This window comes from Eutrigla gurnardus (assembly GCF_963514095.1).
Source record: "Eutrigla gurnardus genome assembly, chromosome: 8".
Taxonomy (NCBI): Eukaryota; Metazoa; Chordata; class Actinopteri; order Perciformes; family Triglidae; genus Eutrigla; species Eutrigla gurnardus.
Genome location: NC_139922.1, coordinates 28,534,090 through 28,559,927, shown reverse-complemented (window position 1 = coordinate 28,559,927; position 25,838 = coordinate 28,534,090). Strand labels below are relative to the sequence as shown.

General features: G+C 44.6%; 2 protein-coding genes across 3 annotated transcripts; one reads left to right on the top strand and one right to left on the bottom strand.

Annotated features, from left to right (window-relative positions):
* The first annotated feature begins 690 nt into the window (after nucleotides 1–690).
* Nucleotides 691–6,282, top strand: irf10 (interferon regulatory factor 10). Its single transcript, XM_084015296.1, has 8 exons — nucleotides 691–1,178; nucleotides 2,333–2,528; nucleotides 2,661–2,737; nucleotides 3,028–3,085; nucleotides 3,910–4,014; nucleotides 4,106–4,492; nucleotides 5,234–5,352; nucleotides 5,932–6,282. Exons 1-8 carry the CDS (start codon nucleotides 861–863, stop codon nucleotides 6,034–6,036), a joined length of 1,365 nt encoding a protein of 454 aa, XP_083871422.1. The 5' UTR covers nucleotides 691–860; the 3' UTR covers nucleotides 6,037–6,282.
* A 2,341-nt stretch (nucleotides 6,283–8,623) lies between these two features.
* LOC311017413 (uncharacterized protein) lies at nucleotides 8,624–25,444 on the bottom strand. 2 transcript variants are annotated; one of them, XM_084015729.1, is made up of 3 exons: nucleotides 25,240–25,444; nucleotides 10,617–12,353; nucleotides 8,624–10,410 (listed from the first exon to the last, which is right to left on the bottom strand). In XM_084015729.1, exons 2-3 carry the CDS (start codon nucleotides 12,183–12,185, stop codon nucleotides 9,907–9,909), a joined length of 2,073 nt encoding a protein of 690 aa, XP_083871855.1. In that variant the 5' UTR covers nucleotides 12,186–12,353; nucleotides 25,240–25,444; the 3' UTR covers nucleotides 8,624–9,906. The 2 variants fall into 2 exon arrangements, with proteins under 2 accessions (XP_083871855.1, XP_083871856.1); XM_084015730.1 differs by lacking the exon at nucleotides 25,240–25,444 and adding an exon at nucleotides 15,188–15,790.
* Between the last annotated feature and the right edge of the window lie 394 nt (nucleotides 25,445–25,838).

Below are 25,838 nucleotides of genomic sequence, written 5' to 3'. Positions count from 1 at the left end.
TGTAACAGCTTCGCGCTGCCCTCTGCTGAGGAAAAACTACAGTGTGTAACACTTTAGATTAGGGACCACATTAACCATGAACTAGTTTCTTATTAGCATGCATATTAGTAGCATATTGGCTGTTTTTAAGCCATTATAAATCACTTACTAATGCCTTATTCTGCATGATCATATTCTGCAACTACTAGGCCGTTAACTACTGTGAGTTTTCCATCAATAATTTCCTAATCACTGCTTATTGATAGTGAGTTAGGGAGTTGTTGTAAACCGCTTGATAAGAATAATAAGAAACTAGTTCGTGTTTAATATGTGTTCCCTAATCTAAAGTGTTACCGAAATGAAAACGTCTCCAGTCAGCATTATATGAGGAGGAGTTCAGAGAATAGAGAATAGAAAAAAACCTTCCACCCACATTCATTCTCACACCTTTAGCTTTATGTGATTCATGCTGCTGCTGATGTGTTGACCCCCCCGGTGGAAAATTAAGAGAAAACGCAACTTAATTAAGAGAAAATGCAACTTAATTGAATTAGGCTTCTTTAAAGGTCACAAAAAGGTCTCCATTCCGCGTATCTCTCTTTATTTAGGTGCGTTTGTTGCTGGACTAAATGAAGTGGATGAGACTCTTCAGTCGTGGTGTTATTCCGGCAGCATAGTTCTGTATTTAGTGACCTGCTCGCTTTCACACACACCTTACTTGGAAATGAGCGTGAAGAAGAAGTGTCGCTGCGTCGCAGAAGGAAACCGAAAGTATCCAATGAGCGCGAAGCTTTCACTTTCGCTTCTAAGAGGAGGTGCGCTTCACTCTGCATTCACTGTCTGCCTGCCTTGTATTGTATCTTTTAATATGCTCCATTCTAATGTTAGCCTACAGTCTTGTGATTAAACTAATTTCAGAAGCTGGAGCTGCATCAGATTTTTTTTTCCATTTTTTTTTTCGTTCGCCAACGTTGGAAACTTTTGAGCCACCCTTGTTGCGCACCCATGACGCGTTTGTTCCTGTAGAAGACACGATGGAAGCCAAGATGCACATGAAAGAATGGCTCGTTGCTCAGATAGACAGCGGGAGATACGAGGGTCTGTGCTGGGAGGACGAGGGCAAGACCATGTTCAGGATCCCCTGGAAGCACGCCGCCAAGAAGGACTACAAGCAGACGGAGGACGCGGCGCTCTTCAAGGTCGACGGCGTTCATGTTAACGTGGAGCTTTATGGGGTCAAACGCAATTTTAAACATTAAATGGAACAATTCCGTAGACTCATTTCATATTAGCTGTTAAACCGCTTTATTGTCTTGTTAATCAGAAGTTCCCCCCCTTTAATCTCCCACAGAAATGTATTAATAACTTAATTCTGAGACAACAGTGAATTCATATAATTTAATTATTATTATTATTATTATTATTTGTATTATTTTCATTATTATATTTATTTTTATTTATTATTATTATTGGTAGTAGTAGTCATCATTGTGATATTTTTATCTTTAAAAAAGACAAATATTACAGTTGAATTGATTGATTGGAGAAGTCTGCTGGAATGATGCGTTTAAGTTCCACTGTTTAGAGGGGAAAAACATTTTTCCTCTTTCTTATTATGAAGAAGTTGCTATACCTCGCAGCGCTCTTTTGTAAGAATGTTAAATCCTTCCAAGAATAACAAGCGGGAAGGAAACGCTGCCAAAATAATTTGTCATGACTCATTGACTTTGTTGGGAAAGTGATCGATGATGTGTTTAGACTCCATGTAACTGTCGCTCTGAGGCGGGTGAGCTTCAAACAGCAGAATGAATGAAGCTGAATGGGTCGAAAAACTTCTGATTCTGCAGGTTTAATTCACTTAAATGTTTTAAGTTTATAGTAGAATGTCCATTTTATATTTTATCATTAGGTAAATAGAAATTCAGTTAGTTAGTTTTAACGTATCACATTAAGTCCTCTAAATCAGAACCATTACAACTATTTATGAGCATTAGTGTCAACTAAAATTGATAATTGACACATTTTTATTTGATTGTATTGTATGGTTTCTTTAACAGGGACGATACATACAACATTGCCACAAATAATTGGGAAAATGTCATGTATATAAGGCATCTAGCTGCAGTGAATTTGCCGTCTTTGTTTATTAAACTCATCTAAATTAATTTAAGATAATGTTTTATTAAAAGTGCACATTCTGTTTGCTGCTCTGGATGGATTCAATAACAGAATGATATATATTTTATACATTCCCTGCTAATAAATTAACTGCAACTTTGAAATACACGTGTTTAACCATTAAATCGTTATTTATTCATGCATAATCTATTTGTTTTCCATCTTCCACGGTCAGGCCTGGGCCGTCTACAAGGGCAAGCACAGGGAGGGCAGGGATAAGGCCGACCCCACCATGTGGAAGACCCGTCTCCGCTGTGCACTCAACAAGAGCACGGACTTCCAGGAGGTCCCTGAACGCAACCAGCTGGACATCACCGAGCCCTATAAAGTCTACCTGATCCAGCAGGACAACGGGCCGGCCCGGCCTGCAGGTAAACAAAGATTACTGCTCCGCCCCCTTGATGTCATTTCATTGGTTTGATGGAAGATGTTGAAGTGTGGGGTTAAAGAAAACAATAAGGTTTCTGTTATTTGCTCTCATGTTTGTTCCCACTCTCATTCAGAGTCCTCCAAGACGAGGGATCAAGTGATCAGTCCAGCTAAGAGGTCTCCAAGGAGTCCCGCTTTTCTGGACAAACAGGTACGTTAAAAACCCTGTAAAACGGACTAAATGAGTTCCTGACTTCAGTGACGTTTATTTAGAGTTTAAAGAAACCAATTTAAGGATGAAAATAAGATTTTAATGGTAGATAATCCCAGTGAAAAAGGAACTTGTCCACTGGTCACAGGACCTAAACCGAGGACCGAGACCAGAGTGTACATGTACCCAGACTTTGACGTGTTGAGACCGAGAGTCTTAAGATGCAAACAGAACAAAATTCATGCTGTGTTTTTAATTCATGTTGGTTTCTGTTTTTTTTTTTTTTGTAGCTTCATTCTCAAAAGGATTCATTTCACAGACGTAAAGAAGAAGTAAAACCGCTGACTGGTAAGAGTTACACACACAAACTGACTGTTCTATAGATTCTTTATGGAGGATCCAAAGCATCTTCGAATGCTCATCATCCCAGTAAAAAAAACAAAAAACCTGTAGGAGTAAGCGAACAGATCTATCAGTAGAAACCAACAATTTGTGTGAGTGACTGTGAATCTCTTTGTCTGTCCACCTCTAATCTTGCATTCTCCTGGAGCAAACTGCATAATATTTTCGGTGCCTGGTTATGGCGGCATGCTCGAGGACCTCGCATGGTCGCGGTGACTCACACTTTCTCGAAACACCTTTTATGGCCACTCATCCCTCGCTACTCCTACCTGGCTGGTAGGGGACACTAATAACACTGCAGAGTGCATCGAAAAGTAAATTTTGTTCATCGCAGCTTGTTTTTGAGTCATTCAATCACACAATATGTCGGTTGAGATCTCCACTCAGAACCCATGTTCTAGTTGTCACTTTTTGGTTTGGGAAACTTTTCAACATCGTCGGATCACTTGATTCAACATTTTCGGTGCCGAGTAGCTTAGTTGAGAGGCTGGTTCTTTCTGGGCTGCTGGGCTTCTGGGTATTTGGGTTGGTTTAGAATTCTGACATGGGGATGAAGGTCTATAGGTCCATGTGGGGATGGGGATTGGGAATATTTGCTTTCAATGGCCTCACTTCTGTCCCACCTTCTGTGTATTTGGGCCACATCTACAGACATACGTACCAATTCTACATTTTGTTGGAAAAGCAACAGCTACGATCGAATCGGCTCCCTCTCAACGACAGTGTTGAGAATGTACACTTTGAACAATGATTTCTCCAATCTGCTTTAGACGATCTGATGATGGAGCACATGTACTGCGAGCTCACGGGGGAAAAGCCTCTAAATCAGAACCCCGCACCTGTAACCTTCCTCAGCCCGACGATGACTATATCAGGTGAGCTGACGGGATTATGCACAGAACGACAACTTAACTGATCTATTCCAGTCTACGACCTGGACCCAATATGTTGCATTTGTGTGTGCAGACCTTCGCATGCAGGTGATGCTGTTGTACCAGGGCCAGACGGTGATGAAAGTGACCACCAGGAGCCCCGATGGGTGCTTCATCCTGCAGGGCCGCGTCCCCGTGGGCAACGAGCGGATCTACGGGCCCTGCAACGCCCAGCAGCTCTCCTTCCCCCCGCCGCGCTGCATAGCGCTGCCGCAGGGCATGGCCGAAGCCATGAACCGCCTCCTCTGTCACCTGGAGAGGGGCGTGCTCCTGTGGGTGGCGCCAGACGGCGTGTTCATCAAGCGGTTCTGCCAAGGCCGGGTGTACTGGAGTGGCCCGGCGGCCCAGCACGCCGACCGGCCCAACAAGCTGGAGCGAGAGAAGACCTTCAAACTGCTCGACGTTCCCACATTTCTCAACGGTAACGCTCTACTTTAACTGTAAAACGTACGCCGTATCAGACTCTAGGGAAAAAAAGACGAGTCGAGAGAGAGGGGCAATATTATTTTTTCTAATTAATCCATCACAACGTGTGACGACGCCTTCTTAAGGTCCTTAGGGTGATGATGTTGATGGTTATTGTTGGTTTTATTTATATGAGGCCAAATTGTCTTCTTTTGGGTGTCTATTGGGCTAAGATGCTAGCGGTAGCTTTCGCTTGTTGTCATAGCAACGGCAAAGATCCAGTGTTAGCGGAACCAAGCAACTTGTTTAAATATCGGCTATATGTATGTATATATAAGTGACAAATTTGTGAGTTTATCAAGTCAGGAAGTTTATAAATATATTTATTTAGCCGATATAAACAAGTTGCGTGGTCCCACTAACACCGGATGTTTGCCGTTGCTATGACAACAAGTGAACGATGTACAATTTGGCCTCCTATAAATAAAACCAACAATAAGCATCAACATCGTCACCCTAAGGACCTTAACGAGGCGTTGTCACACGTTGGGATGGATTCATTAGACAAATAAATGTACAGTCATGGGAAGTTAGCTAGCATCGTAATAAACTTGCAGATTTGCCAGAATATTGCCCCCCATCTCTCGAATCCAGCTGGAACAGAATGTTTCGTCTTTCACATTATTGCTCTATGCAAAGAATGCAATATGTCCGTGTGATCACATCACCATATTAATATAGAAATGTTTGTGTGCAGAGCTGCAGTGCTGTTTGCAGGGGAAGGGATCGCCGCCTTGTAATGAGATCGAGCTCTGCTTCGGAGAGGAGTACCCTGACCCCAACGTGCCCAAAACCAGGAAGCTGATCATGGCCAAGGTGGGTGGGAAAAAAGGGATAAGAAATGTTAAGGCATCTTCTCGTGCACATTTAACCTGAATGCATGTGTGTAGATAGAGAAACATGTAATATTTCAGTTTTTTAGGGCCAGAGCACCGACAATGTCGGGCCGGCAAGGCCTTTTTGTAATTGTAAAAAATGATTCTTATTATTCTGCACATGATTTGCCTTTTTGGAGGCCTTATTTGATATTATATTTACCCTCTAAATCACGGATTCAGTTGATAAAATGCTCACAAGGACTCTTTTATCACATAAGGAATTTGATCACATATCTCAAATTGGCCTCTTCATCTGCGACAGATTCCTCCAATGAAATTACAATGACAGTTTTTATTGAATAAACACCCGGACAAATCTCTCTTTGCATTTTAAATTCCTATTTCGCCTTGTAATTCCACTCAAACTGAATTCCTCTCATGCCAAAAACTCTTTCACGTGCCACAATGTAAATTCCTGTGTGAGTGTTTCGGGGAGGTGTAGCGGTAGTGTTGCTGAGCGCCAGCAGAGGTCCTCGTACTCATGCTGATGGAGGTGCTGTGTCCCCCATTGGTCCAGGTGGTGCCCTTGTTTGCGGTGGAGCTTCTGCAGAGGTTCAACTTGGGGGAGAAGGAGGAGAAGTGGCCGGTTCTGACCTCCAACACAGCGGGGGAGAAGATCTAGGAGCACACGAACAATGTACAAGTGGATTTACTGGAGCTTTTACTCCCTCGCCGTCATCACCAGGAGTGACATCACCAGAGCAGGAATGTATATATGATGAAGAAGCGATGTGAGGTGTTATGTATAATGCAGATTGTTTTTTAATCGTGTATTGATTCTTTTTTTCCCCTGTCCATTGCCAATAATTACTAAATGTATAAAAATAAATGTGTAACTCAATAAAATGTGCAGAAACATATAACTAAATATCTGTCTGTACGTCCGTAGGCCTCAGTGTGCACGTAGGTGAGTCCTCCACACCTGATCCACCTGATTCCCACTAGGGGGGCGGGGCTTATGGATGGAAAGTAGACGAGAGCAGGCGGAGCAGCAGGAGGCGGAGCCTAAAAACTGCACTCCAGTCGGACAGTTCGAAGATTTGACAGGAAGTCATAGAATAAGTTACATCCTGTTAGACGTGATCTGTAGTTTGTGACCACATTCGCATTTATTTATATTTGTTCATAAATATCTGGAAATCAGAATCAGAATACTTAAGTAAAACCTCGGGAAAATGTACAGCTGCAGTTGCTTTATAAGAGACAGGAAAGAAATAGTCAAATAAGTATAAAATAATGCCAATAAATATTAGCAATGTATAAATATAATGTATGTTTATACAACACTATACGGTATAGTAGTGTACCTGCTGTTGAAGTAATATCATAGTGCACATAAGTACAGTTTGACAGTTATACTGTATTAAATGTGTATCTGTTTTTTTTTATGCCTTTTAAAGCACACGTAGGGTAATTGCTCGTTTTGATAAGGTCTATATAAATAACCTCTTTTATTGTTATGATTATTATTAATATATTCAACCACATGAGATGTTTGTTAACAGATTTAAGTTGTAGATAACATGAGACTAACGATCTAGCATTAAATATTAGACTCACACAGGAAATTTGCATTTTCTACTAAATGTGTTGTTTGTTTTCAAAACTAAGAGCCAATCAGCTCGCAGATGAGGCGAGAGCCAGGCGTTTCCCATCATGCCCCGGGGCTTGCAGTCGGTTGAGGCGCCTGGCTCTAAAAACTGCGGTCGCCTTGATCTCGTGAGATTATCGTTGCCCACGTGTTCACGGCGATCAAGTCGGACACAAAACTACCCAGCATGCATTGTGCAGCAATTACCGGCGATCGATTCTGTGCAGGCCTGGCTCATCTCCAACGAGTCTTTTCTAGTTGGACCTAGTTAAAGTGCAAATAAAGCTCTGTTGTGGAAAGTAATAAAAAAAAAAAAATGAAATTAAGCGATGCTGACTGCATGCGTGCTTCAGTCGGGGCCTCGAACCAGATCTCGATCTCACAATGATCAATAAACTTAGATAAATAATTTAGTGGTCGTGAAAAAGGATTCCGATGATGTTATTGATGTTTATGACACGCTGCTTGGCTCCTACATTAAAGTACATAAGCTGCTAATAATAATAATAATAATAATAATAATAATAATAATAATAATAATAATAATAATAATAAAGTACTGATATCAGTAATTCTGGCCCGATGAATGGTATCGGATCAAAACCAGATTTTGCATTATCGGTTCTTTTTTTCACCCTTGATGGATAAATGTGGTGCAACTTGGGACAGCCCTCCCCAATAGGAGCTAAAACTTAAAAAAACAAAAAACAAAGACGTTAAATAGACACGTAGCAGCGGGGGGCGGGGCTACGCTTTTGCATATGGCGGCTCTGCGGTTCGCGTTTGCTGCTGGAAGCTTAAACGCCGATGTGTTGACGTTAGAGCGGACTCTTCTTCACTTCCACGGAGGCAACGCGACCAGAACCGCCTGGAAACAGAACCGGGCCGGAGTCTCTTCCACTGCTGGGACCGTGAGTAAACTGGCACTTGTGTGTTTTTTCGAATTTCCTCCGCACAGAAAAATACCTCCGCCAATTAAACCCGGGCACTACTTTTTTGAATCCGCGGTGGTTGGAAACGTTTCTGACCGCGAATGTGGCGTTTTTTAACGGATGGATTGAGTCATTTGTGTTGCTTGCTTTACCTTTTACCTTCTTTGTTTGTTTTTCTAACTGGGAATGTAATAGTAATAGTATAGTAATAGTAAACTATTAATACCACACAACCTGCAAACAGTGAAAAGTGTACTTACACTGTACACGATGAGGCTTTCCATTCTAATATGATGCTGGGTAAATGATTAATAATGCACTATTTTATAATTGTGAGAGTCAAATCTGAATCATGACCGGTTTCTGTTGAGTAATCTTGGCAATATTTTCCTCTGAAGTAAAAAGTAGGCCATACAGTTGAGTTTTGTTGTTTTTGTTATTTTGTATCTATGCAGCACTTTTGTAAGTTATTTTAGAGTAACATACAGTAACATAATTCAATATTTTTCATATTTTAACATCATCCTCATCATCGTCTTCTTCATTTTCTGAACAGCTGTGTTTTGAATTGTCACTACAGTAATATGTGAAAATATTTGTTGCTATATTCAGCATCTATACAACATAACAATTTAAGTGTATAGTACTAAACACACGCAGAGAATAAATTCACACCTCTAATTAAATCTATAAAGCTTTTTTTCTCCTTTATTTCTAGCGAACATCATAACAGATTCACAATTTTTTAAAAATATACATTTTTTGTAGCTATAACATTTAAAAAGAAAAAAAATCAACGTAAGGGTTCTTTTGAAAATAAAATACAAAAAAAAAAAAAACACAAAAAACTAAAGTGAGATTGTGTGCTGAATCAGAGGAGATACCCGTATCTGAGTTTTTAAAATACTTTCATCGTTTTTCCCTGCCTTCAAATACAGTACGTTTAAAAAAAATGAGATGAGAACAGAAGCGTACAGTACACAGGTTGGGAGGGGGGGTCGGGGGTCAAGAGTATTCACAAAGCATCAGGTTCCAACGTGTTATTAGCACCATTGCTCTTCAGCCATTCTGAAATTTCTTTTTCTTCTTTTTTTTTGCTCTTTCCATCGTTCAGTTTTTAAATGGAAAAAAATCACTGAGTGTTCGAGGCGACGTGACACAGACCTGTCTATGTGGGCGGGATTGTCTGTTACGCAGTTTTTCATTAGTGTTCTCCCTTTTCTCAGAGATAATGATAAGAACATATTGGAGGGAAATGCCTTGACGAACAATCAATTGTTTTTTTTTAATGACTCCCGGTGATGAGAAAAAGAAAAAAAAGGCGAGGAGTTGCTCATACATTCACCTTGCCCGCCTGAAGACGTCAGTCGGCTCAGAAGCAAGAACCAAAAAAGAAATAAAATAAAAGAGAAAATGCATTGCAAAATTGACAGAGAGATTGCATTAAATCTGTTTAGCATATTTACTGTATATAACATCTGTAATGTAATATATATAGTCAACTTTTGCTCGTATATGTCTGCACGTCTTCAATAGCGTTTACGTTTTCATAACACTGATTGAAAATCGAATACCCTGCAGAAAAAACACCGTCAGCAAGTGTGTGTGTGTGTGTGTGTTTGTGGGACAACCATTACAAAAAAACAGAGTGAACACAGACAAGTGTTTGATTGTCTCACTAAATGTCGTCAGTAAGGAGTCCAGAAGATCCTTTGGCTGCTGCTCCTGTTAGGGTCAGGTTGAGGGAAGGGAAGGTGCAACGAGGGCCGGACTAGGAAGGACGAGGTTAATATTTTGGGCAGCAGTGTGGACACCCGTAAATTGTGTTTCATATTTATATATATTTTTTAATTCCTTCCCTGCAACCCTACCTTGAGGTCTCTCCATTGTTTGTCTTGGTGGGTGCAACAGAGACAAGGAGGGTGTGTAAGTGCTTATGTGTGTGTGTAAGTATGCATTTCCAAGTTTTTTACTGCCACTTCATTAGCTTGGAGCCATGAGGTAAATCCAGGAGGGTTTCGTCACTTCCGGTCGAGGGAAGGGTGTCCGGGGCAGACCAGCGCCGTTTGCGTTGATGCGGTCGCTCCTGAGCGGGGAGCTCTGCTGCCACGGCGGCGCGTGACTGCACCGGTGCAGCGGCGGCGGGAGCAGGAGGAGGTGGGTGGTGGTGGTGGTGGTGAGAAAGAGGGGGAGGAGGAGGCGGAGGTGGCATCTCCTCCCTGTGCGAGCCGCCGCCGGGTTCGGCTCTGGAGGAGGGTTGCGTGCGGCGGGCCCTAGAGCCGGCGCGCGGGTGCGTCCGGTGGGTTTGGCTGGGCGCCGGGACGGGGGTCGGGGTGAGGGCCAGGCAAACGTCGCCCTCCGTGAGCTGGCGGCACGGCAAGCCGTACAGCTGCGTGGTTCTCTGGGGGCAGCAAGAAGACCAGCCTCGGTCCTGAACAAAGAACGGATACTCCACCAAGACCTTCAGTAACTCCTACACAAAACCACAACATCGTTACACACTCAACCAAAGAGGCCTCTTGTTGTCACTTATTATCACCACAATCAGATCCTGGTGTCAAAATATGTGTCATGAATTCACCTAAGAATAGAGTGTGACTGATTTGCGATAACATTCATTAAAATATGCTGTAATGTGTAAAGCAGGAGCTCATATATATCTCAAGAGGGGAAGCTCACCTGAGTGTTGAGGTCTGTGAGGTGGACCTGCAGGTGGCTGAACCCCCGGGTGCCGCTGGGGGAGATCAGCAACACGGTGCAGGTGCTGAGGTGAAACTCCGGGGATGTATCCGCGCACCGCAGGAAGTCCTCGGTCCGCAGCTCCTCTACCCGCTTCAGCCGACCATTGGCCAACTCGATCAGGGAGCCTTTGGTGAAGTGAGGTAGGGGCGCGGGGGGAGACGGGTGGAGGGCCGGGGGAGAGGCGTGAAGACGAGATGGAGACGACTCCCTCCCTCTCTCTCGGTCTCTTTCCCGGCGCCTCTCGCGCTCACTGTCTCTTTCTTGGTCTTTGTCGTGTTGCGGGTGCTTCTCTTTGTCTTTACCTCTGAGCTTTTCTTGGTCTCTGTCCCGGTCTCGTTGCGACCTGTCATGGCTGTTGGGCGCACCCAGGGGTGATTGTGGCGAGTGCCTTAGATTGTGCTGCCTGGGTCCTGGCTCCCTGTGCAGGTTGTACAGAGTTGTTCCTGAGGGGCTGTAGAGCGGGTATGCGGGGACCTGAGGGCTGGGGTGGCACACCGATCCCAAGGAGTAGTAGATCTGGGCTTCGGCTGGTGTGACCCCTAGGGGGTCCAGTAGTCCGCCTCTACCCGCCCTGGGCACTGGTCCGAGAGGATGGGGACTGGCGGAGAGTAAGCTGGTCTTGACTATCCCGTGCGAATGTCTGTCCTGCAGTGAGGAATGTGTCTCAGGGACCTCCTGAGCTTGAGAGTCTGGCAAAAACGGCCCTCCAGAATGGACACGGGACGTTAGGTCCTCCTGCTGCCTCCGGCCACCGTTGGTATGGGAGCTGTGTGGACTGAGGTCCAGCCTGGTTCTGCCGCTATCGTTTCCGTACTCTCCCGTGAGCAGAGGCCTGGAGGTCAAGGCAGTCCTGCTGCCTGGCCCGTCCAGCCCATTGGGCCTCTTGCCCAGGTATCTGTGTCTGGTTTCCAAGAAGCTTGGATCTTGAGGGTAGAGGGAGTGGGGGCTAAACAAGTAGGATGGGGAGAAGAGGGAGGAGCTGCTGTCCCGCCGGCCACAGTGGATGTAGGACCATATCTCTCTGGAGTCAGCTGGGTAGGGAGTTTTGAAGGAGGAGGTGGGGGAGGGAGACAGGGAAGGTGGCAAGGAAAGGGGCCCTTCCCCTCGGAGCCACCTGGAGTGGTGGGGCAGGGGTGAGGGGAGAGGATCATCTCTCCAGGCGGGAGACCCCGACCCCCTCCTCTCACCCACCTGCCCTGGGAAAAGGGGGAGAGAGACGGAGGGGGAGTAGCCCAGGTGCCATGGTAGGGGCAGGGGAAGGCCCGGAGCCTGAGCAGAAAGGGGTGGTGGAGGGGTGTGTAGGAGATTGGGATTTGAGTTAATCAGAGCTCGGTCCCTGTCGCCGGCCTCCCTGCCTCCCTCCCCTCCCCCAACGCCGGCACGACTCCGGAGAGGCACCGGGGGTTTGAACTCGTCCAGAGGGATGTGGTGTTCTACCGACCCTTGGCGAGACTCCCTCTTCTTGGGAGGGAGGCACTCTTTGCCGCGATCGGGGCTGGGATTCATGGGTGGGGCTCCAGCAGGCACTGGGGGAAGGGAGGCCCCCCTGTGTGTGGGGTGTAGGCTAGGTCACATGGGCCTCGCGGGAGAACAGGGGGCGCAGACAGAGGGGAAGGCCGCTACACAGCATCACTGTCTCATCACTGTTGAGTCTCGTTCCGAAGTGCCACTCGCCTAGAGGAACAGAGAAGGTTTCGGTTAAAACAAAAATGAAGGAGAGGACGGCGACAGGAGAGAGATAACGTACAAAAAAAGGACAGTCTGTTGCGTCCTGGCATCGGTCGTAGTGAAGACTTCGCCAATCAGTCTGCTCAGATACGCAAACAAACATGGGACAGATGGCGAGGAAAAATCGGGCGAGCTACTACCAACTATTCGCATGAGCTACTTTTAAAAAAAACAACAACATTTTTTTAAAAAAGGTTAGAGACTCTTGGCTTTTCTGATAGCCGTCACTAATTAGTCATTATACCTTTTGTGCACTGCGGTGGGACTGAAACTACCCGGCTGACTCGTTTCATTCAAACGCATCACTCCCACATGTGCACTAAAAATATATGCAGCCAATGAAGTTCAGAGGCAGTGCAGTGTGTACAGACACACACACATGCACACGCACACACACATTGAGCGCTCACAGCAGGAGAGTTTTCATCTCTGACTCTCAGGGGACGATTGGAATATGTAGATATGTGTTTGTACCACTTTCATGAGCCACCCCCACGACACCCCCGGGTGTTCTCTGTGTTCTATAGCTTACTACTAGCACCCCCCCACCACCCCTTCTCTTTCAGAAATGCACACAGACACACAAACGCTCCCTCGGGGCGGCTGTACTTTACTCCCCCAGTGATAGGCAAAGCTGGTCACCACCCACCCGAAAGCTGACAGAAGAATCACTGTTGATATTGCCACCAGTTGTTGTGGATACGAGATATAGGTGTCTTTGCATATTAATTACGTGTCATCACAGCAGGAGGGTGTGTGTGTGTGTGTGTGTGATTGTCTGTGTGCCATGTTTTTTTTAGTGCATGTGTACATTTTTTTTTTTGTGTTTTTTTTCGCACGGAGAAAATGTGTGAATGTGTTTATTTGTTTAGGTGTGTGTGTGTGTGTGTGTGTGTGTATGTGTGTTTTGAGTCCTCAAAATGTGTCAAGAGATTTTTGCCGTCTCGTTTCATTCAGTGAGAGGTGTGCGGGGGAGCTCCACTAATTCTTTCTCCAACCGTTTAGTTTTTTTTTTAAATTAGCTCTTTTTGAAGAGACGGTTGCCGTGGCGCCAGCCCAGCCGTACACCTTCTCCTCCGCCACTGCCATCATCACCATCACCACCGCCACCGCCGCCGCCACAACAACACCACAGCACCGGGGCCGCCACTCAGCCCCGCGACTCACCCGCAAGTCTGTCTCAGCAGCCTATACCAACTCCCTGCCGTCTCACCATCCACCACACTGTCACCATGGCAACTGTGTCCACACACACACACACACACACACGCACACACACACTTACGCACGCACACACTCGGTGGAGAGAGGTTAGATGGGGATACTCCGTTGGAGAGGCGGGTAAACTGTTGCTCATCAAGTGACTCGGTCCAAAAACAGAATAAGTGTTGGAGTGGAGCAAGCTGTTTGTGCATCTGAGTGGAAAACTGCAAACTGGGGGGTGAGAGGAGGGGGGGGGAGGGGGGAGGGTCCCAGGCACTGACAGGACGGGTGTGATGGTGTAAAAACACGGGAACTGTTTTATGACGGACAACTGTCGGGTCAACGAGCAATGTTGCCTCCGTGATATAAAACCAGATCTATTTTCTAGCGTGAACCTGCGAGGACAGAATAAACCCACTGACCTCCTCGCTTCTTTGAAAATCGCTGTTCAGACGGCAGCAGCAATTATTCCCCACGTTTATACACCTTCACTTATGTTTTTATAGCGTATCATATACGCATTTTAACCAGAATAATCAGGCTTTCATCAAATTAATTAGAGGGATTTTATCCATTTATCAAGCGTGACGATGAATTGATATCATACGAGTGCAGCATCAACACCTGCACATAAAGTCCATTAAATACAGAGAAACAAACGTCAATCAATTATCAAAATTCAGTTTTTACAATTAAGAAAGGAGTAACAATACTTAAAAAAAAAAAAATCTGCATGAAAAACTTAACTTAACGTATCACATTGTTTTACCTAAAGAACTCCACTTTGGCCACAAAATAACTTGATTTCTTTCACTTAAATAAATAAAGCAATGTAGTTTAGGTATTTGTCCTCGCATGACTCCGACCCCCCCATCCCCCCTTTGTCATATCGTCAGCCCTTTTATGAAAAAGCTTGTCAAAATAGACCCAATATAAACTTGCCAACAAACAGTAGAAGAAAACAAAGAACTCAATTGTGTGCGTGTGGAGGAGTTTGCAGAGAAATGTCTTCTAAAAGAATCCACTCCTACACAGACGTGCATGCAGAGTCTGTAGCATTCACATTTATATATGGTGTTTATTATACTGCACATTTCCGTACCGTAAACACTTACTGGACTCACTTGATTTGCGATTTAATATCATTTTTATAATACAAACGCAATTTATTTTTGCTGCCAACTGATAAATAAAAAATGTCCAAAAACAGCTTGTTTTCATATCTTCTTACATTCTTTAACTTTCTTTTGATTAATTATCAGAGTCGACACATTTGCAGCGCTCCAATCTCATCCCGCCTTTTCTCGACACGCATTTCTTTACTCATGCAACCCTTAAAAAAAAAAAAAGCAGAACTACAAAATCTCTATTTTCCCCCCATTTTGCGATCAAATAAAAGTCCAGAATCACTCTTTTCCGACACCAGCTCTCTCTTTTTTTTTTTAACCCAGAAGAGCATTTAGAGAATTCTGGGAGCAGTTGGGGTGGAGGTGGGTGGTGTTGTGGGGGTGAGGGGATGAGGGGGGGTGTTGATGGAGCTGGTTACACTAGTTGTTGTGTTGTGATGTGAGACTGACCTTAGCGCAGCAGCGGCGGCGGGGCTGAGAAGATGTCCCAGTCTTGGCACTCATTCATATTCCAGTCCTCCCAGAGGGGTCAACCCACTCCTCCTCAGCTCCTCCGCTCCTCCGCTCCTCGCTGCGCTACGCTCGCTCCTCCACGAGCTCCGCCACAAGTCACAACACCCGCAGATGCATCGGCAGCCTGCAGCTATACTCTGATCTCTGTATGCATGAAATAACACCAGCGAGCCCACCAAACTGAGGGGAAGAACTGAGAGCCTGCTATCCGTCTCGCTCTCTCTCTCTCTCTCTCTCTCTCTCTCTCTGTGTGTGTGTGTGTGTCTCTGTGTGTGTGTGTGTGTGTGTGTCTCTCTCTCTGTGTGTGTGTGTGTGTGTGTGTGTGTGTGTGTGTGTGTGTGTGTGTGTGTGTGTGTGTGTGTGTGCAAAGGGCTGAGGAAATGAGTAATATCTAGCAGTGAGAAACATGTCTGCTATGCAGAGCCACACAGGCAGACCAGTTGCTGCTGCCGCCCACTCGCTTTAATCACTGTGAGGCATACAAACATGCATGCACACACACACACACACACACACACACATATATATATATGCACACACACAGTCAGGGATGAAGCACGTATACTTATTACATATCTGGTGCCTTTGGTGAGCACTAAAGGTAGAGCTTTCCACTCCAGCTTCACCAGTCAAATGTATCTTTTTTTTTTTTTTAAAGTGGGAAATTTCGACGATGAATGAAAAACGTTAAATTGTTAAATGTATAATTTCTGAATTTCTGAAGACGTGTCGACACATAAAAGAGAGGGAAGGATGGAAGAGAGAGAGACAGTTGATGAGAGACAGGGAGGGACGTGGTGGGAGGCTCGTCCTACACAAACTCTCAGACTTAGGCTGCCTCTGACTCAAAACTAAACCTCACACACACACACACACACACACACACACACACACACACACACACACACACACACACATCACTTTACTTGTTCTTTTTGTTTATCTGTAGTTTTCATCTGAAAGTGCGTTCTTTGTTCTCGTCAAAGCACTTTGTGATGAACCTGTTGTTTAAAGAGCTTTTATGAATAAATTAGATTTGGCTACACACACACACACACACACACACACTCACACACACACTCACATACACTAACGAGTGTTTCAGGAGAGCTCTGAATGGTTTGCCTTGGTGATTCAGTGTGTCGGTGAGCAGTGAAGCTCATTCACGGCAAAACGAATACATAAAAACTAGCTGATGTGGGAACCGACTAAAAACCAAATTAACAGGCAGAAGGTCGGGGAGAAAATGCATCCCTGTAACCCGTTAATGAACCTGCTGTTCAAATGTCTTTAATAACCGGTGCAATAAAGGGATGAACATGTTAACTGGAGTGCAAGGAGAAACTGTGGTTTAATAAAGCAATCAAACTCATTATTGGGTGAATTGTAAAGAGGAATATTTACATCCCTTTTCTATTTATTCTTACTTGTATGAGCGATTCAGACAAACCAACCTTGTAAACCAGACTGACATCCACTCCTTTCTTTTAGACTTAGTCTAACTTCTCGACCTCAATAGAGCAGAAAGTTAATGGGGTTTGGATGCGTGTGCGGACGGTTTGAAGGCCACGTGAAATAAAATAAAACACACTTCTCAGTTTGAGGACAACAATTGCCAAGAAAAGTCTCCTCTGACATTTTGGAGAAGTTGTATTTGAAGGAGCTTGGCGTTTGAACGATGTGCTCTGAGGTTGTGTGGGCACACAAGCAGGCGTCTGCTCTGACATTTGCTGCGTTTGTGTGGGTTCAACACAAGTATCACAATTAGTGTACACATATAAATATTAACGGTTCTATGATGCTTGTCGAACGAGTCTGCATCAATTTTCTTTTTCTTTTTTAATTAAAAAAATATACACTTTTGGTCTTTCCTTATTTATATATATTTATATAAGTAATGTAGCACATCAACTATCATACAAATAGGAATCGGTTTGAAAGATTTTGAGGAAGAATTCTCATATTTAAATCCAAAATAGTTTAATAATCAAATTTTAATCGTGAGGTGAATGATGATTCCCACTACTAATAAATAAATAAATATATACATGTGTGTATTTATTTATATGTCTGTACATGTAAATACTGTACAATATAAATGAGAACAAGTAAACGTTCATAATTCCATTAATTCATATTCAATAAAAAAAGTATCATAGGCCAATAAATACTGATTTATAAAAGCTGCTTTACACCTGGAAATTGTTAATGTTACAGTATTATAATAAAAGTAGGCTGCATTAGTATTATTATTATAAGTACAAAATATTAAAAAAAACGAATTTGTTTGCAGCAAGTAAGTGAGAAATCATACATTGTATATTAAAATATATATTTTTAAAAAGGGAATCTAATACAATAACAACTTCCTTAAACCTACAAAACAACTCCTTTAAATTAATTCCAATAACCATAATTCTGCCGACATCAGCGTTTGATGTTTGGAGGCGATAGTTCATCAAAAGGCCTTTTTACTACAATATAGAGACGTAGAAATGACTGTTTTGCTCCACTTATGCATGCACACTTTGATCTTTGTTTGCAAATTGCGCACACACACACACACACACACACACACACACACACACACGGGCAAACTCCGACACCAGCAAATACACAGTGGAGTCGTTCTGTGCTGTCAAACTTTGCTGTGGCACCACTGAGACACACACACACACACACACACACACAGGGTCAGGCCAAGACAACAAAGGTCAGATGAGTCACAACACACCCAACAAACCAGAGCAGTGAGAGTGTTAAAGACTCTCCTCGGCAGCTTCTATCCAACATAAGAACATGTTTTAATCTTTAGCTTCTGCTCACTTTTTTTTTTTTTTGCAATTAAAACACCATCTACTCCCCTCCCCCCCCCCCCCCCTCTCCCCCTGCTGTGTAGCCTCGTATGGGGTGTCTGATCACGTTTCAGGCCAGGCGGAGGGATCTATGATGGACGTCTGACGCAGCAGAAATTTGTTGCTGAATGTAACAGATCTGAGAGAGAGAGAGGGAGAGAGAGAGGGAGGGAGGGAGGGAGGGAGGGGGAGACAGAGAGAGAGGATGGTGTGATTGCAGGAGGTGGGGGGGGGGGGAGTACTACTAGCCATGTGTGGTGGCTTACTCCACAAGGAGCCGGGCTAAGCTGATAAAAGGACAGGGTGATACGGGTGATTATTGGGCGCTGGGCCGAGGTCAGCCTTCAGGGCTCCTGGTCCTAGGTCAGCCTCCCCTGGTCCTAGGTTAGACTCCCCTGGTCCTAGGTCAGACTGCCCTGGTCCTAGGTCAGACTCCCCTGGTCCTAGGTTAGACTCCCCTGGTCCTAGGTCAGTCTGCCCTGGTCCCAGGTCAGCCTTCAGGGTCAAGTCTGCAACAGGATGAGCGTGCAGCGCTGGACGCTCCCCGTGCACAAACTGATCTTATCTTCACTTCTGATAAAGAAGGAGATGGACAGCGCGGGAAACACAAATTTAATTTAATGGGATGCACCGCTTTCTTAAAACGGTAAACAACGCGGGGGAAGAAGAGCCGATGGGAGGAAGAAGAGCCGATGGGAGGAAGAAGAGTCGATGGGAGGCGGCGTAGCAACAGTGTGAGCGTCTGCAGACTAAAGGGCTGTAATGTATTGCTGGGTTAATCCCTGTGAATCCCGACTGGTACGGCCTAAGGAAGGCTTAGTATAGTTCTGGGAGGAAATCCCCCCCCCTCCACCTCCCCTCCCCCTCCCCTGTGTAGTGGTACAGGCCATTAGCCCCTTGGGTATAAATAGGGCAGCTCCGGCTCCTTAAGCTGGCTTTCACGCAGTATCAGTTAAAAATATGACTCGACTAATTACATGCAGGTCATCCAGTCAGCAGAAGCAAGAAACAAAGAGAAAAAAAAGAATAAAGAAATGTCCTCCACCTTGTTCACCTCTTCCTCTGACTAGACAGCTGCAGTCTTCTCCTCCTCCTGTGATATACTCGTGCACGCTCATCACGTGCACGGCCCGAGTTGAGCATGCAAAACCATTATAGCAGGTATTCTGCAAAAAAAAAAAAAAAAAAAACCCAACCTTGTGGCTGACATTTTAGGCTCAGGAGGGTGTGATGTTGTTGTCATTCATTGACATTTAAAGTGCCCACTGACGGGGAGTTTCACTTTTGCACTTTTCCACCATCTTCGGTGTCTTAAATGCTCCATCTGCACCTGCTGTGTGTGTTTTAAACCACAGAGAGAGAGCGAAAGCTGACTTTGGCTTCTCGACCTGCAGGCAACGTTAAAGATGCTGAAAAGAACGTGGCGACAGTGAATCTCGCGCGGCTGCACGCTGATGATTCCTGCGCAAATTCTGCACAAGTACTTTTGTTTTTGGTAGTTTGTGACATGTTCACAGCCGAGTTGCATGCTGTGAGATTGGTAGCTTCATGGAGGGGGTGGGGGGTCTGAGAAGAACAGCTTGAAAGAGACAAGTGTGTGTGAAAGTGGGGATTTCATTCCAAGGATTTGTTGTTTTTTGGGCGACTGACAGTCTAACTCGCTTGTTTTTTCCCCGTTCTAGTTTAGCAACAAAAAAATGTCACGCTGTCAGCAAAAAAAAAGAAAAAAAGCCACCGCTTGATGACTCGAAGCATGGCCGGGTCTCTTGTCGGTGGAGCTCAAGTGCCATTCATGTTGCAGGCAAAGCAGCTGTCTAGACTGGCTTCAGATGCCTGTCTGGAGTCCCTTTATCACCGCCGCTGTTCAAGGCAACATAACTATACACTGCCATTATTGCCGTTGCTCTATAACCCCGCCCACACTCCCATCCGCCGCCCAGCCTCACACGCACTCTCCTTTATTTTTTATTTTGGAACTTGACACAAGGGTTATGCTGTTTCCCTCATGAAGGATGCTGCAAAAAAAAATAATATCAGAATGGGATTGAGTGGGCTTTAAAATGTTTCCAAAATGGGAAGAAAAAAAAGGAGAATCCCACTTGAGAGAGGGAGAACCTCTGCTAATAATTACATGGGAAAAAATATGAAATTAGATGTTTTTTCTAATGTGAAATAAAAAAAGAAGAAGAAGTGAATCCGGAGGCCAAGGGTAGGGAAGGTAATACCCGGCCAAGGGTAGGGAAGGTAATACCCGACTCCAGGACTTTCAGGACACCATCGACGCTGCAGGACGGCTCGGATCTTACACTCGAAGCCGATACCGAGTGTTTATGATCGGGTCTGTACGATAAGCATGCAGGTTTACTGAAGGAGAGAGAGAGAGGCAAGCTGAATAAACCTGGGTGGGTGTGAGCGGTGGGCGGCGGGGTCAAAGGGTCGTTGACCCCTTATTGTAGATGAAGTGTGGAGGAGGAAGAGGAGGAGGAGGAGAACGCACGGCTTCATCACACGGTCGGGGCCGAAAGAAAATCTTCTACACAGAAGAAGAAAAAGGACTCCGTATATACGCACATTCACATTCACGCTCTTGACACGTATGCAGGGACTGAAGGTAACCCCCCCCCCCCAGACGACAGGTGTGTCTGTCACCTTAAAGTAGTCTGGCACCGCGTCACCTGGATTCAAACACCTGCTTTCTTTCCTTCGGGGGGATTATTCTTCGCACGCCTGCAGCTCCAGAGCCGATGCTCAGAGCTCGCCGGCGCCGACGGCCCCTCCCACTCGTAGGGAACGCCGTAAAGTGGAGCTGGAACGCCGTTTTTTTCTTTTACTGTTACGGTGACGTGTTTCTGAACAAAACTAAGGGAAGGCAGGCGGGAGGAATTTCATTGGATCGTCCATTAGCTCGCCACTTCTGCAGAGCCGTGGCAGGTTGATTGATTGATGGATGTGATTGGTTCTTGCTGCTGATGTGAGCAGGCGTCATATTTCGGTTTTCAGGAAGAATAAAACATTGGATTTTGATATAAAAATATGGAGAAATATATGTTTTTTTCTCCACATATATTGTTTGAATGTCTCGTTGTCAGAGGGGTCCCGAAATATATGTTAAATAGTTGCACATTATTGATTGATGGATGGATGTCATGATATTATTGGTACTTGCTGAGTGCGTCATTTTTTGAATAAAACATTGGATTTAGATGTTTCTTTTCCACATATATTGGTAAATATGATTTAAACGTACTAAAGTCTCCATCAGCGTGCAGCTTTAAGAGAGATTTAATTCCTAAATAACGTGAGCAGTGAGGCAGGTTAATGGTGGATGTGGAGCTGGATTACGCCTGCAGACATATTACATATTGTTTGATTTGTCAGTTCCCCCTTTTTTAGAATAATTATTACGTGAGCTGCACTTTTTCCTCTGATTAAATTAAATCAAATTACAATACGACCTCCTGTCGGGGGCAACGCTGAATTTCCTTTCCCGTTCTATCTGAGGATGCAAAACGTGCAAGAACAGGGGCATGCTGGGTAACGAACACCTCTCTAACTTTTCCCTCTTTCACTTTCAGCCCCCCCCCCCCCCACCCACCCACTCTGTCTTTCCCTTTCACTCAGCTGGCTGGCTCACTGAGAGCTCACACTCGACGTGGGTGAGAGTGCTGGAGTAGAGTATATGACTGTCAACACAAGGTGTGTGTGTGTGTGTGTGTGTGTGTGTGTGTGTGTGTGTGTGTGTGTGTGTGTGCCTGTCTGGAAGTGGAGAGGCACAGCAGGGCGTGAGGGAGCGCTGCGATAATGACAGGCTTCCTATTATATAACGTGCAGATTGCATAAGGAGAGGATTATTTCGGGTCCAGATATTGAGGATGTAAAAAGTAAAAAGTCTCACGTGGGCGCGTACAAGACGACGTGCACAACTCTCTTTGAGTGCAAAGATGTGCGTTTTGTGTGTATTAAAAAAAATGTGCTGGTTCTTTCGAGGAGTGTGTGTGTGGGTGTGAATAAACTAAAGTGTATTATGTGTTTGTAGGGGGGGGGTGAGTGTTTCGGATTTCTTTCATAGCTATCTGCATATCAAAACGAGGATGTGGGAATGTTGGCACATTTGTGTACAGTGTGCATCAGGGTGTCTTTATAGCGAGCTCCCACTCATTAGCACTTTTACACTTCAGAGAGATCGGCTCTTTAAAAGGGGGGGGGGGGGGGGGGGGGTGTCATCGCAGGCCGTAAAAACTTGTAACTTCCAGTTTTGAAGATTTTTTTTTTTGAGCTTGAAAAAGAATATACTCCTCTATAGTTTTATGAATCTCTCTCTCAGCCAATCAGGAACAAGCAGGCATGGGTTTTTACATAACCATGGTTACCATAATAACCATATTGCATATTTGGCTTCACTATTCACATTTTTGGCTTCACCTTGCCACAGAACGACCTGCACGATGTTTATTTTTATCTCAATAAAAAAAGTAAAAAAATAGAGCACATTATTTCTTTTTTTAATTTATTTATTCAGGGAGACCTTATGATTTATGATAATCTTACTTATAATTATTTGATTTCACGAAAATAAGTTGCGTCTTTCCTGTGACCTAACAAAAATATTTTTGTTAATTTTTCTTTAATTAATTTTTCGTTAATTAATTTTTCGTTAATTTAAAGTGACATCAGTATAGATCACTTTTTAAGAGTTTTGGAGGATAATATCGCAAATCACAACCGGGGATAAATCGTCCACACTAGGGGTGGGTAAAAATATTGATACGGCAATATATCGCGATACTTTGCTGCCAAATATAATATTGATTTTTCAACTCAAAAGATCGATTTAAAAAAAAAAAAAAAGATTCATGTTTACACATATATCTTTACATTATTTTTATATGACCTCTTCAGTTCAGTGTTCAAACAGTGACACAAAAGGAGAAACATTATTTATTACTATTATTATTATTTTATTATTATTTTGTGCATTGTCACTCAGGGTACTCTATCCTTTTTCATTTTATTTTCAATATTTATTCCAGTGAATTTCATGGGAATTAATAAAATGGAGAGGCTGTTTTGAATGAAATACTTTTGACTCAATTTGTCCTCTGATCAATATCATCTGATGTACATATACAGGTACTTGTGTTTTCATCTTTATTTATATCGTGATATCGTGATACGTATCGTGACAAAAGTATCGTGACACGTATCGTATCGTGAGGTTCTTGCCAATACTCATCCCTAGTCCACACAGGCGGCATTGTTACAGCCAACTCATTTTCAACATCTATTTTTGCTTAAAAAAAAACATCTGCCAAATCAATAGAGTAGTAAAGGTAATATGAGCGTTCGCTTCCTGCAGAGATGTGAATTATTTTAATGTTGTGTATGATTCATGTCATTCCTAGTTCTTCGGTGGTGAAACGAGGTAAAAAAACATTTTTTATAAAATCGAAATCATTGTTGAGATCCAGATTGCTTCACCCACAAGTCAACAAAGCAGGGCTGTACCTCCGAGTGAGTCACACTACATTTATATTAAAGGTCATTTTCATTCTTATTTTTGACCCAACAAACATCTGTTTAAAAAAGATGTTTCTTAGGATATGTTGCTTCATATTCCCAATAGAGTGAAGGGAAAGAAAAGGTAGGATTGTGTTTTAAGTTGAGTATCAGTAATATATGATATAATAATGTAACCTTGTGGGGGGGTTTACATGTTCGCTGGTATCGAACGCCCCTCGGCGCTCAGGCTTGTGGTCTTTTCTAGGATGTGCAGAAGTGAGGCAGATCGTCTCCGTGTGCCGCTGCCTCCTCTGTGTGCGCCTCGCTCCATGCATGAGTGTGCCCCTGTAAAAATAGACCTCTTAAAGGGCCAGCAGCCACTCAACCTCCTCTCCCACAAGCCTCCCGTTCTCCTCTTCCTCCCTCGAAGAACCACGGGACGCGACAACCTTCTTCTCTCAATCAGTCCTCGGAGACGCTACGTTATATTTCTTTTATTTCCCGCCACATAAAGAAGACATTCACTTTCACTTTCTCACCAGCCATTCACCACTCTTCTGGTCGGCGGCCAGGAGTCATTAAACAAAGCTCCGGGCTTGTAAAGTTACTACAGAACACATATTAAACACAAGGGGCATGTTGAAGCCAGCTGATTACATCCGGAGAGCGCCGCCTTCTCCCACAATCTCCAGAGTTAACAAAGATTTGCTCCTCTTTGCACACGTTTGGAATCGTGAATCTTTGAAGGACGATCCCTCACTTCAGATCGTCCCTCCTGATTTGGAAAGAAGTGAATTAAATCGGCGACAAATGGCGTTTGAACCTGAGAAAATGTTCCTATATGCAACATATTCAGAGGTGGAGGGGTTTGGATCCAGAGCAGAGGGACCAGAGTCTGCTGGGGGCAGAAATAGACATAATCGTGGAGTATATTTCGGCGTAGAGTCGCTAATAGAAGCACAAACATAGATCAGACGACAAACGTAGTCCTCGGGCCATGTGGACGACGGGAAGTTGGGATTTTACAAACCAAGGGCACCTGCACATCCTCCACCTTCTGTGATCTTTCCCAGACCCCCACCTCCACCAACATCTGCACCTCCTATTTCCTCCCCACCCCACCCCACCCTCACCCATCTCATATCTGTCCCACCCAGTTAAAGGGCCCCCGGCTATCTCTGGACCGGGGCTATTTAAGCCCACTGCTCTAATTCTGAAAGTCCTGATCTGCCGTCATGCTGAGTGATGAACCTCCACCTCTCTCTCTCTCTCTCTCTCTCTCTCTCTCTCTCTCCTCACACACACTCCTTGTCACACTCACTCCTGCTCACACTCCTCTCTTGTTGTGCCCTTCCTACTCACACACACACTCCCACACACAGGTGCCAGGTTTTACATGAGGGTATACACGCTCATTCACACACACACACACACACACACACACACACACACGTTTCTCCCTATAATTAACCCAGCTCACTCTCGATAGATGTCACCTACAGAAACTCAACGGTGTGTGTGTGTTCACCCCTTTCATTCAAACTTGCTAACGCACCTGCACTCCCTCTCTCTCTCTCTCACTCTCTCTCTCTCCTACACACACACACATGCACACACACTCTTGGAGTCACAAACCTTGCCCGGTGCCTTTTGCGTGTAGCAGGTAACGGAGAGTTCACTCATTTGGATCCGGCGGCGGCGGCGGAACAACGTAGCAAAATATCCAGTTTGTTTTTTTGCAAGTGTCTTCCTCTCTACGGCTCAGCCTCCCCGTCCTTCATCCTATTCCTGCCTCTCCTCCTTCTCACTCTCTAAACGCCTCTTTGCTCTCTCTCCCTCTATCTCCCCGTGAGTGCGCTCTCTCTCTCTCTCTCTCTCTCTGATCTCTCCTCCCTCCCTCCTCCCTCGCTCTAACTGTCACACACCTTCTATCTCACTCTTACAACTTCAATCTCCACTCATCCCTATGAGTAAGTCTCTCTGACACACGGTGACACATGATAACTTTTTCTCTCCCCTGCCTAATATGCTTCCTCTCTCTCTCTCTCTCTCTCTCTCTCTCTCTCGCCCTCTCTGGGAGTGTATAATTAGACAGAGCTCAGTGGTAATACAGTCAGGCTCATTGTGGGAGCCTTAGCATCGCTGCTCATGTTTGGCTGATAGCCCAGCGGCTTCACTCATTAACCTCCCTTTGAGCGGCGAATGGGCCGAATGCCTCCCCCCCTCCCTCACCA